A 15227-nucleotide genomic window follows, 5' to 3' on the forward strand; every position below is an offset into this window, starting at 1 on the left:
AGGCTGGGCAGCTCAGACGTGGGTCTCTGACTCCTTCGTTCTTCAGTTGCTGCTTTTCTTCCATGCCTGACATCTTGATTTCTGATCTCCCTCTACCCCGCGCTGCTCCTGTTTCTGTAGTTATGTTTTGCTTTCTCCTGCACTGAAACCCTGAAGAACCTGGTATTTAGTCTTTTATCTCCCATAGCACCTTGTACCCTGCAGGCAGGTAACTACTTAATAAGTTCATCTGGTTCAGACTTACTGTGCAACCTGTTATGGGTTGGATTGTGACCCCAGAGATTCGTATGTTCAAGCCCTCAGCCCCAGCACCACAGAACGTGACCTTATTTGGAAACAAGGTCGTTGCCAATGTAATCAGTTAAGTTGAGGTCACACTGGGGGAGGGAGGCCCTAATCCAGTGACTGGTGTCCTTGTGAAGGGGAAGTCTGGACACAGAAGAGACCCCAGGAGATGCCGTGGGAAGACTGGAGTCATGCTGCCGGGAACCACCAGACGCCCCAGAGAGGCCAGGACAGACCCTCCCCTGCACCTGCAGAGGGAGCGGCCCTGCCCACACCTCCCTCCCCGACTGCTGCCTCCAGGATGTGAGAGAGTGAAGTTGTGGTGTTTCAGCCCCTGGCCTGCGGTCTTCTGGTACTGATAATAGCAGCCCCGGGAAGAGAACACACAGCCAAGAGCTTAAACCAGTTTAACCGCACACACGCACGCCCGGGGCAGCCAGCGAGGCCAGAGGGCAGCCTCTGACTTTCAGCCGCATTCCACAGATCCTGGCAGATGGAGTGTCTTCTGTGCCGCACTTTGTGTGCTACGATGTGTTCCATTATCCTGGGCATAGAGAGAGAGCCTGGTTCCTTGGGTGTTTCCTGGTGAATCAAGCAACTTCCTCTGCTGCATTTGCAAGTAAAACTAAAGCAGCACATCATGACTTCCACTATGTGAACATGCCTTTGTGATCTCCCAGAAGTTTCAGAGGCTGGAACGTTACTGTATCTCGATTTTACCCCCTCGGCGAAATAGTCTAAGGATGTTTGGAGTGTTTGCTCGTGAGCCAGTGCTAACAGGCCCACTGGACTCTGTGGCCTTTGTGTGTTTCTCATCACAGGAGGAATGACAGAAGCAAGGAGCGTGGGCAGGTCAGCAAAACATCCTGGCCATTACTAGACCAAACCAAAGCAGCAGAGCATCGAACGCGAAGATTTAGGGAGCCCTGTGACGCCCACTTGTCTCTCCCCTGTGGCAGAGGACGTATCGTTGGCAATAATGAAATGTGTCTCTTTTCTGTGAACTGCTCGTGTGAAGTCTATCAGCCCCTCCCCTGCCTGACCTCCCACCCAAAGGAACACAGGCTGTGGGAAAGGAAGGCGAGCAGAGCAGTCTGAACCGGTCAGCTGCCCCTTAGTTCTGCACCTTTTACTGGCCCTAAAACAGAACAAACCAGCAGAGCACACAAAACACACCAGGACGTATTCTCTTTGTCTTGTTATTGTTTTGGGGGGAGGTAATTAGGTTTATTTACTTATTTATTTTAATGGAGGTACTGAGGATTGAACCCAGGACCTCATGTGTGCTAAGTGAACACTCTACCACTGAGCTGTCTCCTCCCTCAAGGATGTATTTTCTTAATAAAAGGCATGTGGGACACTTGAGTCACCCCAACACAGTTCTCGATTCTGCACTACACTGTCCCCAGCCTGATGGTTCATTTTACATTGTGACTTTGCAAAAGTTACGTTGCAGGCTGCTTACGCCCCATTAACCAGTCTTCCATGTGTTCACGTGGCAAACTGGGGAAAGTTAGGACCCTTTCCATTCCATACGAATACTCGGTGAAGTTTCCAAATGTTCCTTTTTAAGGAAAAACGTCCTCAGACTAACATTTCCACATCCACGTGAATGCTGTTCCGCTTGCGTGCTTTCTGGCAGACATGATTTGGTGTGCATGCAAACATCAGAAAGTTCAAATAAATAACTCTTCTTAGGAAATGGAAAACGCTCACGAAACTTCCAAAACCCAGGGTTTTTAGAGGTGGAGAATGGCTAATATTTTACTCCAAAAACCTACCTTTGTACCATATCGACTCAGTGCTTGTGTCTATAATTTGCTACTTTGCAGTTGAGCTTCCGTGATGATTGTGTTCCTCTAAAACAAACCAGGTGGGGCCTAGGGGGAATGAAAGGGTAGCTGGACTATAAGAAGTTTCCAAGTGACCACAGGTTTGGAAGATGCTGGGTTGTTTCAGTTTGGCTTCTGCAAGTTAAACATGATGTTCATTCCTCTCTTTGTTTCCAAGATGAAAGGAATGCTATGGTTTTCTAAGAAAGTCTTTCTACAGTTTAAAAGAAAGTGATTATTGAAGTCGGCTGATCAATGTGAATGCAGTTAACATGCCAGATAATATATGCATTGATAATGGCATGTTTTTATCAAACAGCCTCCGAAGTTTCCTAAAGCCTCACTCTCAGAAATGGAACAGTCTTTTATATAACCTGTTTTTGTAAACTTAGCATGCATTTTCAATGTTTTTCAACATCTGTCTTTTATTAGCAGAGGTCCTGATACCCAGATGACAACAAAGGATTTTGAGTGCCCTGAAAGTTAGAGCCTGCTCCTTATTTCTGTCTTAAATCATAATTTTACTGTGACATCAGTTCATGTAGAAGCGACATTTTTATTTCCTGGGCAGACAGGCAGCTGTTCGGTCTAAAACACTGATTCTGTTTTCATAAATATGTTCCAAGTAATACCTAAAAGTAGCATGCATACACAATTCATATTAAATAAAATCTTTTCTGACTTTTAACATGTATTGCCAGAACATGCACAAACTTAAAAGATTAAACATTTTACTTTTTAAAGTCACCAAATTAACCTTTTATTATTAGCAAATGGATACTGTGCATTGGGGCCAATAAACCTCATTTAAGAAATTAAATAGTTTTTCCTAATTATGGTGCACTTTCATTTCCACACTTAACACCATTTAAATAATTGTTGATCGTAAGATTATGTACTGGCAAAAAAAAAATTGGGACAAGATTGCAGTGTTTTTGAAATACAGGGGTCCACCGTTTTAAAAGGCGCTCTCTCCGCCCTTTCCTCTGTCAGCTGAGCCAGAGGAAAGCAAACTTTAATCACTCACAGAGTTGCGGTCAAGGTTCATGCTGCAGCCCCAGGAAACCGCAAGTCATGACGAAGAGAACCAAGGTCTGCAGAACTAGACTCTGTTCAAAATCAGGTATGAACCTGAAAATCAAATCTACGCTTTCAAGCCAACCTTGAAGAATGCCAGGGCTTCCCAGCCCTGTGTATGCCATCCTCTGGGCTTGGGAGACACGAGGAATTCCTTCGTGGGGAGGGCAGTAAATCATTTCACAACCCAGCCCTCGGCTATTGATAAATGCATCTTTTAAAAATGCACAGCAATTGGTCAATTAAACAGAGGGTGAAACTCATACGACACCACCCACAAAAGCTATTCAAACAAAGCCTGGGAGGAAGCATTGCACGGCGCAGGAGCCGGGTTCTCCGGTCAGGTCGAGGAGGGGGCGACTCCTCCTTCAGGCGGGGCAGAGCAGAGTGCTCCCCTTCCCTCCCGGCCTCCCCCCGGCCGTTCCCCTTGAACGCGGCCCGGCCCCCTCCCCAGCCGGCACCGCACACAATGGCGCCCGGAGCGGGATCCCGCCACCGGGTCCTCGCGCCGCCAGCGCGCCCCCCGCGCGGTCCGCGTTCCCGGGTCCGCGCACAAAGGAGGCGCGTGGGCTCCTTCGCGCCCCGCGCGGCCACCAGGTGCCGGCGCCAGCGACCCCGCGCCCGAGCGTCTCCGCGCATTCTGGGCCGCGGCGAGGGCAAGGTGGGGCGCGGGGCCTCCCACCGCCCAGGGCTCCCACAGCCCAGGCTCCCACCGCCGGGCTTCCCACCGCCCCGGGCCTGTCCGCCGGGGGTGGGGGGGGCGCGGGCCGGGGGGCACTCACTTTCTCGATAGTCCCGGGCAGCAGGCGCTCCAGCAGCCTGCAGAGGACCACCCCATCCTTCAGAGACGCCTGCAGGAAGCCCTCCGGGTCCGAGATGGTTTTCTTGGGCGACTCCAGCACCCCCAAGGTAATGAGCCACGTAACGGTCTGCTCGGCGGAATTCATAGCGGCGGCGCGCCGGGCCTCCCCGCGCCGCGAGCCCGTCCTCGGCGCCGTTCACCTCGGAGCGGCGGCGGCCCGGCCGGCTGCGCCCACCGCCCCCTCCTCCTGCTTGCCCATGGAGAGGCCGGCGACGGCGATTGGCTCGGGCGGCGCCGCGGTCCGGCCGGCTCGCGCTCCCTCGCGTGCGTCCTGGCCGACTGTCAAGTGCCTTTTCATTAGATGCACATGAACCTGCGGCGGCCGCCCGGCGCCGCCCCCGCCGCCGCCTCCCGGCTCCCAGCCTCTGCCGCCGATGACATCACTGCGAGGAGAAGAAAGACGCCGCGCTGGAGCGGCCCCGTGCCCCGGGCCCCTGCCTCCCGGCCCCGCGACCCCCGGGCCCGCCGGCACCCGGCCGCCGCACACGCGCCCGCCGCCGGGCGCCCCCGCCGTGCGCCCTCCACACCCTGGCCGGCTGTGAGCGCGCGTCCCCACCTGCGCCGCCGGGTGGTGCCCCCCCCCCCCAAGGGCCCGATGACCTCCAGGAGGCGACAGCCTGGCGGCCGGGGAGGACTCGCCGGGCCTCCCAACCCGCGGGTTGCGCGCGCCTTAACCGTTTGCGCCCGGCGGGGCCCAAGCGCAGCCCCCTCTCCGATGCGAGACCCGGGCCAGGCACCTCTCGCTGTCCTGTGCCTTCTGCCGCCTTCTTTCCTCCTCGGAAGACTCGGAATCCTTTGTTTATATTCTTAATTCATGAATGTTTAAATTATTAAGTGTTTCCCAGAATGCTCTTTTTATTTTTGTCAGTCTTACTTCAAGAGGTCGGGAGTGGGGGGAGCTGAAAACGAGATGTTTGCTTCTCTCCGCTACCCTGCAAGCCAACAATTACAGAACACAGTGATAATTAAATCTGTAACCAGATGGGTCTAATTTGGGGAGGAATTGATTTTCCTGATGCTGCTGCGATCCATGGGACGTGGAGGCCCCAGAGAGCGGGGCAGCCGGTGTTACGCGTGCCCCCTGCTGGTAGGCCGGTCCGTGCGCGTGACCTCCCCGGTGCAGCGGGCCCACTCTCCAGGACCGAAACCTTGGAGTGATTCCACTTTTAAGCTGATGGTGATGTTTCAGACACTGTGGGAGGAAGGTCAAGAAAACAGCAGAGCCAGAGCTGGGTCTGTGCAGATGATCTGGAAGGAAGGGCTGAGAACAGCTCAGTCCAACAGGCCACTTGGCCAGAGCACACCTGGGCAAAAATGCTTGGTTGGAGATCTGGCTGTGATTGCCCCAGTCAGACCTAAAGAACTCAAACATTCAACTGTCAGGCAGTGAACAAGCTTCTTCCACAGAGGAATGGCACTGACACGTATATGCTCAGGAAGGGAGACAGACTTCTTAGAAGGACGTGTGGACATGGACATGTTTGTCCGTTTACTCCATCCGGTTCCTGCCTGCTTTTCCAGTTTGCCTGCTGGGATTGCCCACAGCTATTTCAGCCAGCACAGCAGTCACCCCCAGAGAGCTTACCATGTGCCCGGCACATGTATTAATCCAATTAGTGACAAGGCTAGAAAACATGAAGATTAAAAAAAAACAAAAACAGAGGCTTCACTCTCCCCTTCCTCTGCCTTCTCCCACAGTGCTTCATGCATGAATTGCATTTATTCCCAGCTGTAAGTGGTTAAGTTTTCTTTCCAAATGCAAACACAAGGTGATTCAAAGAGCAGTAGGAATTCTGGATCACGAGGGCCAGGTTTCCAGTGGTCACAGCTCCCGCTTCCTGAGCTCCCAGTGTCTGCCATGTGCTCGCCCCGCTTGATGCTGCAGGACACTACCACCGCCTTGGGAAGTTTCTCTCCTCCTCCGCATTTTCCGGTTGCACATCCCTCAAGTGGTGGAGATGGACTCACGCCTGGGCTCTGCAACTCCGGGACGGACCCTCCTCAGCCATAGTCCAGACCACTTCCCTGTATACTTCCCAGGAAGCAGGGCAGTCAGCGGCTCGAAAGACACGTTCTCAGCAGAAAGGTATTGTCCCATGAGTGGTTTGTTCACTGAGATTCCTGTTTCCTCTCATTACTGCTGAACTGGACACGATTTAGAATACAGCCATTCCAAACTCCATCAGATCAGGCTTGGTGCTCAAAATCTGGTGAACGAGAGTAAGGCTGAGCTTGACTCCATCAGGCGCTCCCACAGGAAGGCGGCTCTAGGAGTGGACTTAGGTGACCAGTGCACCTCTCCCGCTGGTGGCCGGCAGTCTCTGGTGTTCCTTCTGGGCTTGTAGGTGCCTCCCTCCGATCTCCGCCTCTGTCTTCACACGGCCTTCTCTCTCTTCCTCTGGGTCAATGTCCAAAATTCCTACATTTTTTTTAAGGACACCAGTCCCTGGATTAGGGCCCATCGTAACTTGATTACATCTGCAAAGATCCTATTTCCAAATAAGCTCACATCCAGAGGCACTGGGAGTTAGGGCTTGAACATATCTTTGGGGGAGAAAATTCAACCCCCAGTCGCACCCTCTGAGAAACTGCCCGCCAGAGGAGCGCGAGGCTGAAGTTCCTGTCACAGCACACCAAGGCAGACGTGAATCTAGGGATCTCTCCGTAGTAATGCTCCGATCCGCGGGAGGTTCTGATGCCGTCTCCCCGCCCATCCACGACAAGCCTGCGCGTCCTCATCATTCGTTTCCACCGCTGTCAACAGTTCCCTCCCCGACGCAACAGCTCACTGGGAGTTGCCTTAGCTTGGCCGTCTCAGTCACTTACCAGCTGGAATTCCGCAGAGGCTCTGTTCTTATCAACTATATGGATAGCTGCTGCAGGACAGGCAAGATAAATGCTTATTTTCTGCCTTGACCAGTTCTCAACATCATGAGCTGGTGCTCTAGCATCCTGAAAAGGAGACCAGGGATTTAAGCATCACCATGAACGCGTGGGTTTTGGAAAACGTATTTGATGCGTTTCAGTTTACTTCCCTCTTCCTAGCTTCTCTTTTTTGTCCTTGTTGGGAGCTGTTTCCTTATGAGTCTCTCATGTTTCTGAATATCTGAGCAGAAGTAACAGCAGCTTTTGTTCTATCTTTTCAAGAGTGTTTTGGACCAAACAGCCTTTTGAAGATAGAGATGTGGTCCCCTCTTGGGCAGAAGACAATTTTGCTTGCAGACCAGCCGATGAAAAATGTCTCCTCCAGGACAACGTTTGGGCAGGCTTATTTGCGGTCCCTTTAAAGATCATGGTTTGCTAGGCAGGGGTTCCTCAGCTGTGACACAAGCCCACCGTGTGTGGGGCACCACCACCCCCACCGAGTCCACCATGCTTTGCCTTGGACTTGGGAGCAGTGGGCACGGAGAACCTGGGGCCTGTGGTGACAGCTCGGCTGAGTCACACAGTCCTTTGTCTCTGACCCGGGAGTCTCGTGCCTCCTGCCAGCAGCCGCGGAACCCTGGCTTACCCGTGTCTGTCTCTGAGTAGCTGAGGTCCCAGGCCCGTGCCTTGGCCCGCGTCCCGGGACGAGGGATCCATCTTCCTGAATACTGCTTTCGCCTTGTCCCGTAAGCTTTATTACTGAGTACTTCCTTCTTCATTGCTTCCAAGGAGGTGTGCAGCTTCCCTTTTGATTTCCTCTTTGGTCAGATCTTTTCCAGGAGTCTGCTTCTTTATTACCAACAAATTGAGAGCTTGTTGGCCATTGACCGTAGCTAGTCAACTAGGCCTATAAATCTCTGCTTCTCCAAATTTGCTAAGGTTTTAAATGTCCCATGAACATAAAAGGATGTACATACTCTGTTCAAGAGATTATATACTTATATTTATTATGTAAGGTTTTTGTGCTTTTTTAAAAAAGAATGTTTTATTCCAGAATAGTTTTAGATCCACAATAGGTTGCAAAAATAGTACAGAGACTGCCCATGTAACCTTCACCCAGCTGCCTTCAAGGGTAACGTCTCACATAACCAGAGAGCGTTTCGGAGCAAGGGAGGCGACGTCGGTGTGAGACGATCAGCTGAACCACAGACAATGTTTGGATTTCACCTGTTTCTACATGTGCTTTTTATGCATGCTTCTGTCAACTCCACGGCGGGTGTAGACGGCGTCCTCACCATCAGGTGCAGAGCTGCTCCTGCACCGCAGCAAAAGTCCCCGCCACTGTCCCTTAGGGGGTTGCACCCTGCTCCACTGAACTTTTGAGTCTTGTCCCCACCTTTTCTGTTAAATATGTCTAATTCTCAGAGACATAAATGTCAAAATCAAGTTTGTCCTAAATTTCAAATCATTTAAAAACTTTAGATAAAATGTTCAAAGCACAGGTTAATTGAAAAGTTACCTTTTTCACAAATTATGCCTTAAATCAATTCATAATGTTCATCTTTCTCTTCATTATTTTATCCTAATTTTCAATATATCTAGTAATATTTTTCCATTCCTGCTTTTTTCACTTGCACTCCCTGGTAACTCTTTACCTACGTCCCCGCTTTCAGCCTTTCTTCATCGCTTCGCTGTAAGTTAGACTGTGTGAAGAGCACAAATGGGGTTTTAATGCCTCATTGACAGTGTTTGTTTTTTTAATAAGAAAATAAGTCCATTCATGGTTAGTGTACAACTAACAGACTCTATTTTGTTCCTTTTATTTTAAACAAGCTGTTTTTTATTCTACATGGCTGTTTTCTATTTTTCTTTCCCATGTGTTTGTTGGTGCAGCAAATAGCTCTTTATTCCGCTTTTTGTCCTTTTTAAAAATTTTTAAAATTGCATCATAGTTTTCCATTTACTAATTTACTAAATTGTTATCTTTTACTAAGTAGTTATCTTTCCTTGGTTGGCTTGCAGTCACACACACATGTCTCTACTTTTCAAAGTGAGATGCTATGACACATTACTTCCCCACCAACATGCTCTGTTCACTTCCTGCCCGCCACTCGCCCCGAAAGATGAGGCTCCGAGAATGCTTATGCCTCCCCCTCCTCAGCCCTCAACTGCACTCTTCCAGAGAGACCCCTGGAGTGCTTTCCATCCTCCCCTTTCTTTACCCCAAACTCTCATATTTTGCACTCAGTGTAGCTATTTTAGTTTTGAACCATCATTAGAATTTCATTTGTAGAATACACCTTTTCCAGGAGTCTTTATTGAGCACATGTATGACACACATGGGCCTGTGCTTGTGCGTGTGTGTGCACGTGTGTGTCTATATGCTATTGCTCACCACCATTTTTTTCTTTGTCCCTTCATGCATCCTAAGGTGTGTGTGGTGTTGGTGTCGTGCCTCAGACATTTACCTCTAGTGGACTATAAACTATTCTATTTCATCTGTGTTTGTCTAAGTGTTCTTATCCTCTCAACAGTGAATGGCATCTTGGCTGGGTAGAGAATTGCTAGGATGAAGCCTCTTTTTATCCCAGCAGTTGGCCGGATGTTCTTCCGCTGTCTTGTGGCTGCTGGTGTTGTGGAGCAGGCGTCTGTGCTGGGGCTAGCGGGGGCCATGACCACAAAGACGTCACACCCACCGCTCTCCACTTAAAAACTCATTGAAAGGTTCTTTGTTAAATGGATAACTTTACATTTTACTTTTTTCCCTTAAAACTGTATATTTGATATACGTTCCCCATAGGGTTTATCTTAATGTAATATACTTTTATATTGAAAGACTTTTATCACTCAAGCATACTTTTCTGCATAGAAAATATACATAAATAGAAATACGTATTTTTAATGTGATCAAAAAGCTGTAGGTATCAAAAACATTGATTCTAGATTGTTATTATTATAATTTTTTAGGTTCACAATTGATAAAAACAATGCAGGTACCAATTTTTAATAACAGAGTGTTAAATATAAAAATAGAATTCTGGAAATGGCGGAGACAGACAGGGCTGTTTTGCTTCCCAACTAGTTCCTGTATCTGTGTATAAATGTTTCCTATTACCAGCATGAGACAGAGGTCACCATCTGGGTTAAGGATTTCTCTCTTACTATGGGAATGTGACCTTGGGCTAACTTCCAAGCTCTGCTCCCCTGAAAGCTTTATCAAGGTGTCACCCGTGTCACCAGGTAGCATTGCTTATGATGGAAATGACCTCCCTAAGTCTGGACTGGGAGGGCTGTGAACGGTGGGAGGCCCCAGCATGGTGACCCCTCTAACTAGCATGTCGGCGCCCTGCGTATTGTAAGACCTAAAACTCAATATACTGCCTTGATGTCTCTGAGCCTCACGGGGTCCCGAAGGCCTAATCAGGAGCCCCACGTCCTCACCGGCTGTGCCCCCACCTTGTGGGACACGCCTCCCCCGGCTAGTTCCCACCCCCTCCCTAGTCCTCAGTCTCCCTGCCAGACCCTGGGGTTATTCAAACAAGTCATCACGTCCCCGTGGGGAACCAGGGGGCACCGCAGCCTCTTGTTACTGCAGCGTCTGCCTCTCTCAGCCCCCGGGTCCTTGTGCAGCCCCCCGTGGCCCTGCGTGCTGTGCCGTCTCCCCCCAGCTGTGAGAACAGCCGCCGTCCGCGTGTCCGGTGTTCAGGGCGAGGGGCCTCTCCTCACCAACTAGGTGACCAGGCAGGCGGTCAGAGCACCCCGGAAAGCACCCCTAGGAGCTGTCACAGGACAGCAGTTCCTATTCAGGGTCTGCGTTGCTCCGATCCCACCTGGTTGAGTCTTGTTTCCTCTTACCTGCCCTGGGCTTTGGGGGCTGGACCGCTGCGGGGACGCCTCCCGGCGGGGGCGGGCCTGCGCCTGCTCCCGGCACCAGTGTTCCTGCCCCGTCCTTAGGCGCGAAGCCCCGGTGCTCACTCTCGTGAGTCTGAATACAGCGGAGCCCAAGGTGCGCCCCGAGTGGGTGTGTCCAGCACCGGCTTTATCCGTGCGAGTGATGGGGAGCCTCGCTCACAGAGAAGCGGCAGCAGCGGAGTGTGCGCAGAGAGCGTGTGTGTTAAACGGCAAGTTACGCGGAAGGCTGAAACTAGCAAGGTCCGTTCAGGAAGAAATCAGCCCAATAGCCCTGTTAAGTAAATTAAATTCGCAATTTAAAACCTTCAACCAAAGAAAAGAAAGGCCCTGGCAACACAATTAGAGGTCTCGACGCGGAATGTGAAGTGGCGCAGCGACCGTGGAAAGCAGAACGGCGCTGCCGCGGAAAACTAAACGTAGAATGACCACGGGATCCAGCAGTTCTGCTTCTGGGAATGCAGCCGGGAGAACTGAAGGCAGGGACGGTAGCGAGTATTCGTGCCCCTGTGTTCACAGCAGCAACGGCCACAGCAGCCAAGATACGGAGACAACCCAAGCGTCCATCCACAGACGGCGGACGGACACGGTGTGGTCCGTCTACACAGCGGGACCCTGTTCAACCGCCAAAAGGAAGGGAACTCTGACATGCGCTGCGGCAGGGGTGAGCCGGGAAGACGTCATGCTGAGTGAGATGAGCTGGACAGAAAAGGCCAAACACTGAGTTAACTCCCATGAGGTGTGGAGAGCGGTCAGAGTCATGGAGGAGAGGGTAGACGGCGGGGCGGGGGGAGGGGAGGGGAGTTGGAGTTTAATGGGGACAGAGCTTCAGCTTGGGAAGATGAAACTGTTCTGAGCTGGGTAGTGGGGATGGTTCCACAATGTGAATGTGCTTAATGCTACTGAACCCTACACTTAAAATGGTAAATTTTATTACAATAAAAAAAGACTTCATTACAACTAACTGCTTTTTCAGAAATGTTTGATTCATTTTAGGTTTTTTTTTTTTTTAATTCTTATTTTTGGGGGGATGTGGTGATTAGGTTTACTTATTTATTTGCATTAATGAGGGTGCTGGGGATTGAACCCAGGACCTTGTGCATGCTAACCACGTACTTTACCACTGAGCTATACCCTCCCGCCAGCTAACTTTTTAAACATAGAAAAAGCCCTTATTTTGGTTCCAAAAAGCATGTTCTATGTCTCATCAGCCTCCTTAGGTAGAATCTGGTACAACCTGGTCCTAATAGGTTGGGTTTCTGTGGGGCCAGCAGCTCTGTCGCATGACCGCAGATTGCCTACCGACATCCGAGCTGGGAATTCTGCAAACTCAGCTAAAGCCGTAAGACGGATAAAGAGGAGCATCTAAGGAACGCCTCAGCCTGGAAAATCAGCCTTGAGCCCCTGATGAGTCCAGTGCCGTTGGCCCCCCATCCCCAGGCCAGAAGGGCAGGGCGGGAGGCGGGGGGGAACCTGTTCAGAAGACGGGGCAGATGTATTTGTCTCTGCTCAGAGCACATCCTGAATTCTCAAAGAAAGATGGTGTGAGTGAGAAGTTTCTGTCTGCTCAGGTCCAGAAGAGGCATTGCTCATTCTTACTAAGAAGAGAGAATTTCCTGGTTCTGTCACTCCAGAAGTTTCCCTAACTCGTCCATGCTCGTGGAGTGACCTGGCCTGAGTAGGACACGTGGCATCCACATGTGTGTTATCCTCTGTGTTCACACATCAGTGCAAAGGTCCAAAGGGAAGGCAAAGCCAGCCCTACTTGCTTACATGCTGTTAACCTTGACACTTGCTCCTCCACAGCTCATCACCTTCTGGCTTCATCCTCTAACAGCACTGAAAAGACGTTGGAGCTGGTAACACTCAGGTCACCCTGGACCCGTGGGATGTGGTGGGATGTGGTGGGATGTGTCAGGAGCGGCGCTGAGATTTGAGACGCCTCCTCCGGTGAGGAAGAGCTGATTCCGCCCAGGGACTTTCAACTGTCCCAACCCTAGGGCTCACTTAGGGCCCTGGGGTTAATCACTGCAGCAATTTAAATGTAACATGGGCTTAAAATAAGTGAGGATAAAGAATTGTACCCATAACGCCTCCCGTCGATCAAGAAGAGACGTCCCTGACTTGAGAAACAAGACTAAGATTTCCATTAGAATCCTCCGTGAGCTAGTATGGCTTTTGAGTGCCTGTCATTACACAGTTCTTAATCTTCTTACTCATTTCCTAGCATCTGGCTAAAGTCATACTGTTTGGAAAATCCTGGAAAAACTGTATGTTGAGTAACATACAAATTTCACAGGTTTATGATATCAAATCCTGGTGAGGGTGTGGAGCAGCCAGCATTGCAGCCAGTGGGAACGCACGTTGGTACAACCTTTCTGGAAATCTGTGCAGCGGTTCTGCTCCTAAATGTACACCTGTCAGACACGCGTGCACATGTGCACCAAAACACGCGCACAAGATGTTCAGGACGCATCATTCACAGCAGCCCCACACTGGGATCAGCCCTGTTGCCTGCTAGCGGCAGTGCGGATAAATGAACGCGGTACATTCATACCGCAGAACGCTACACTGCAATGAAGCGTGAACACACTATGCACGCACCATGCACTACATACATCCTGCATAAATGCATACTGCCACGGAATGCCGCTTCATCGGAACGTGGACAATCTCATGAACATAATATTGAGACGACCCCAGACACACAGTGTGGTACCCGGTGTTCAGCGAGTAAGGACAGAGAGCCTGACCTGGGGGGAGAGCAGCTGGAAGTGCACCTGCATTGCAGAGTAATGGCTGGGAAGAGATGCAGGGGAGTCTCCGAGTGACATTCTATGTCTCGCCCTGGTGGCCCACAGATGTGTTGCCTTTGTAAAAATTCTTCCAGCAGTACATTTACAATTTGTGAGCTCTTCTGTACAAATGCTACATTCCAATTTAAATGTTGACTTAAAAATATATCTATATCCTTTAACGTTTATTTGTAGACATTTAGGAAAATTATTTTTGAGACTAAAGTGAAATTAATGAGGGTGATAAAAGTCCTATGAGATTCAAGGAGTTGAATATTTATGTTTTAATAAATGTGTTGAAATTTGAGATCGTACTTTTTAAATTAAGATGTTTTCGGAATAGGAATGAAGCTGTTGACACGCCCCCTATTGGCCACCATAAGTAAGTGCAGGTAGAACCAGTAGGTAGAATTCGTCTTTGCTCACAGTTGCTATAAATCAGCGTTAAAGTTCAGTAGAAAAGGTGAAAAAGAGGTTGGAGTGCTAGAAATGATGTCTGGTGAGTGAAAAGAGCTGTAATGACTGCAGCTTTGTTTCAGAACATCTGTGAAAATCATTTAACCATCTGGGCACTGATGTTCCAACCCCTCGGTCCCCCATGCTGGACACGATGCAGGCCCCCCAGGAAGGGAGCCCATGGCCGCGTTCTGCCATCACTCCCACATCAGCAGTGCTCCATGCAGAATAGATGCTCCAGGAACGTGCAGCCATCCGAGTGCAGCGGGGTGTCAGGGGGAGTGGAGGCTGTCCCTGGAATGAGCACACTTTCTCCTGCATCGCAGCTTATACAGAGGCCGGGATGCAAGCTGGATGCTCTTCTCCCAGAGCCTGGGTTCTGGCTTTTCCTTCCGTGGGAACCATCTCGGCGGCGGCGGGGGTGGCAATAGCTCCAGCAGCTCCTAATGCTGGGACGGCACGGAGACCTTTAGGCTCACGGATCCACAGAAGGACTGGACAAGAGTGACAGCTCACAACAGGCAGTGAGCGGTCCAGTCCTTTATATTGCTGAGTCGGCGCTCGGGCTTAAAGGCACTGCTTGCTTTTTTGTCTGTGGACCTCACTGGCCCGATGTCCATGAAGGCCGTGAAGGCGCCATTGCAGGGGCCTGTCTGGAGCTTCTGGAGGGACCTGCCCCACCCCTGCCTGCACTCTGCACGGTGGCCCAGTCCCCTCCCTTCCTGAGTCCCTGTGAACCCTCTCTTTCCAGACTGCCCTCAGCATTTCCTCAACCCTTCTCCCTGTCCCTTCTGAAATCTCTTTCTGTGGTGGAAGTACGACTGGGGTGGCCACCCCCCTGTATCATTTCCAATACGTAGTGCAGAAAAAGAAATGTTGACTAAAGCTGAATATTGGAAAGATGGGCAGAAAGGGGGCGGGCAGAAGTCCTGTAGGTTAAACTGAAGGCGATGTTACATGTTTATTTTTAATTTTCATAGTTCGATAAAATAACATAAAATGACCATCATGACCATTTTTAAGTGCATAGTTCGTAGTGTTCAACATATTCACGTTGGTGTGCAACCAACAGAACTTCTCACCTTGCAAAACCAAAGCTGTCCCCACTGAACACCAGCCCACCCCCAGCCCACCCCCAGCCGGCGC

At 50.4% G+C, this 15227-nt stretch overlaps 1 protein-coding gene across 4 annotated transcripts in view; it reads right to left on the reverse strand.

Moving 5' to 3' along the window:
- The window catches only part of ARHGEF7 (Rho guanine nucleotide exchange factor 7), a 104105-nt gene extending 99765 nt beyond the window's left edge, over positions 1-4340 (reverse strand). The window contains exon 1 of one of the 4 annotated variants that reach the window (XM_032496615.1): positions 3977-4340. In XM_032496615.1, the coding sequence (XP_032352506.1) occupies positions 3977-4141 (165 nt within the window). In that variant the 5' untranslated portion in view covers positions 4142-4340. The remainder of the gene's footprint in view (positions 1-3976) is intronic. The other 3 variants (XM_032496619.1, XM_032496616.1, XM_032496620.1) reach the window with 3 other exon arrangements.
- Positions 4341-15227: the final 10887 nt, after the last annotated feature.

This window comes from Camelus ferus, chromosome 14 (genome assembly GCF_009834535.1).
Source record: "Camelus ferus isolate YT-003-E chromosome 14, BCGSAC_Cfer_1.0, whole genome shotgun sequence".
In the NCBI taxonomy this organism is placed as follows: Eukaryota; Metazoa; Chordata; class Mammalia; order Artiodactyla; family Camelidae; genus Camelus; species Camelus ferus.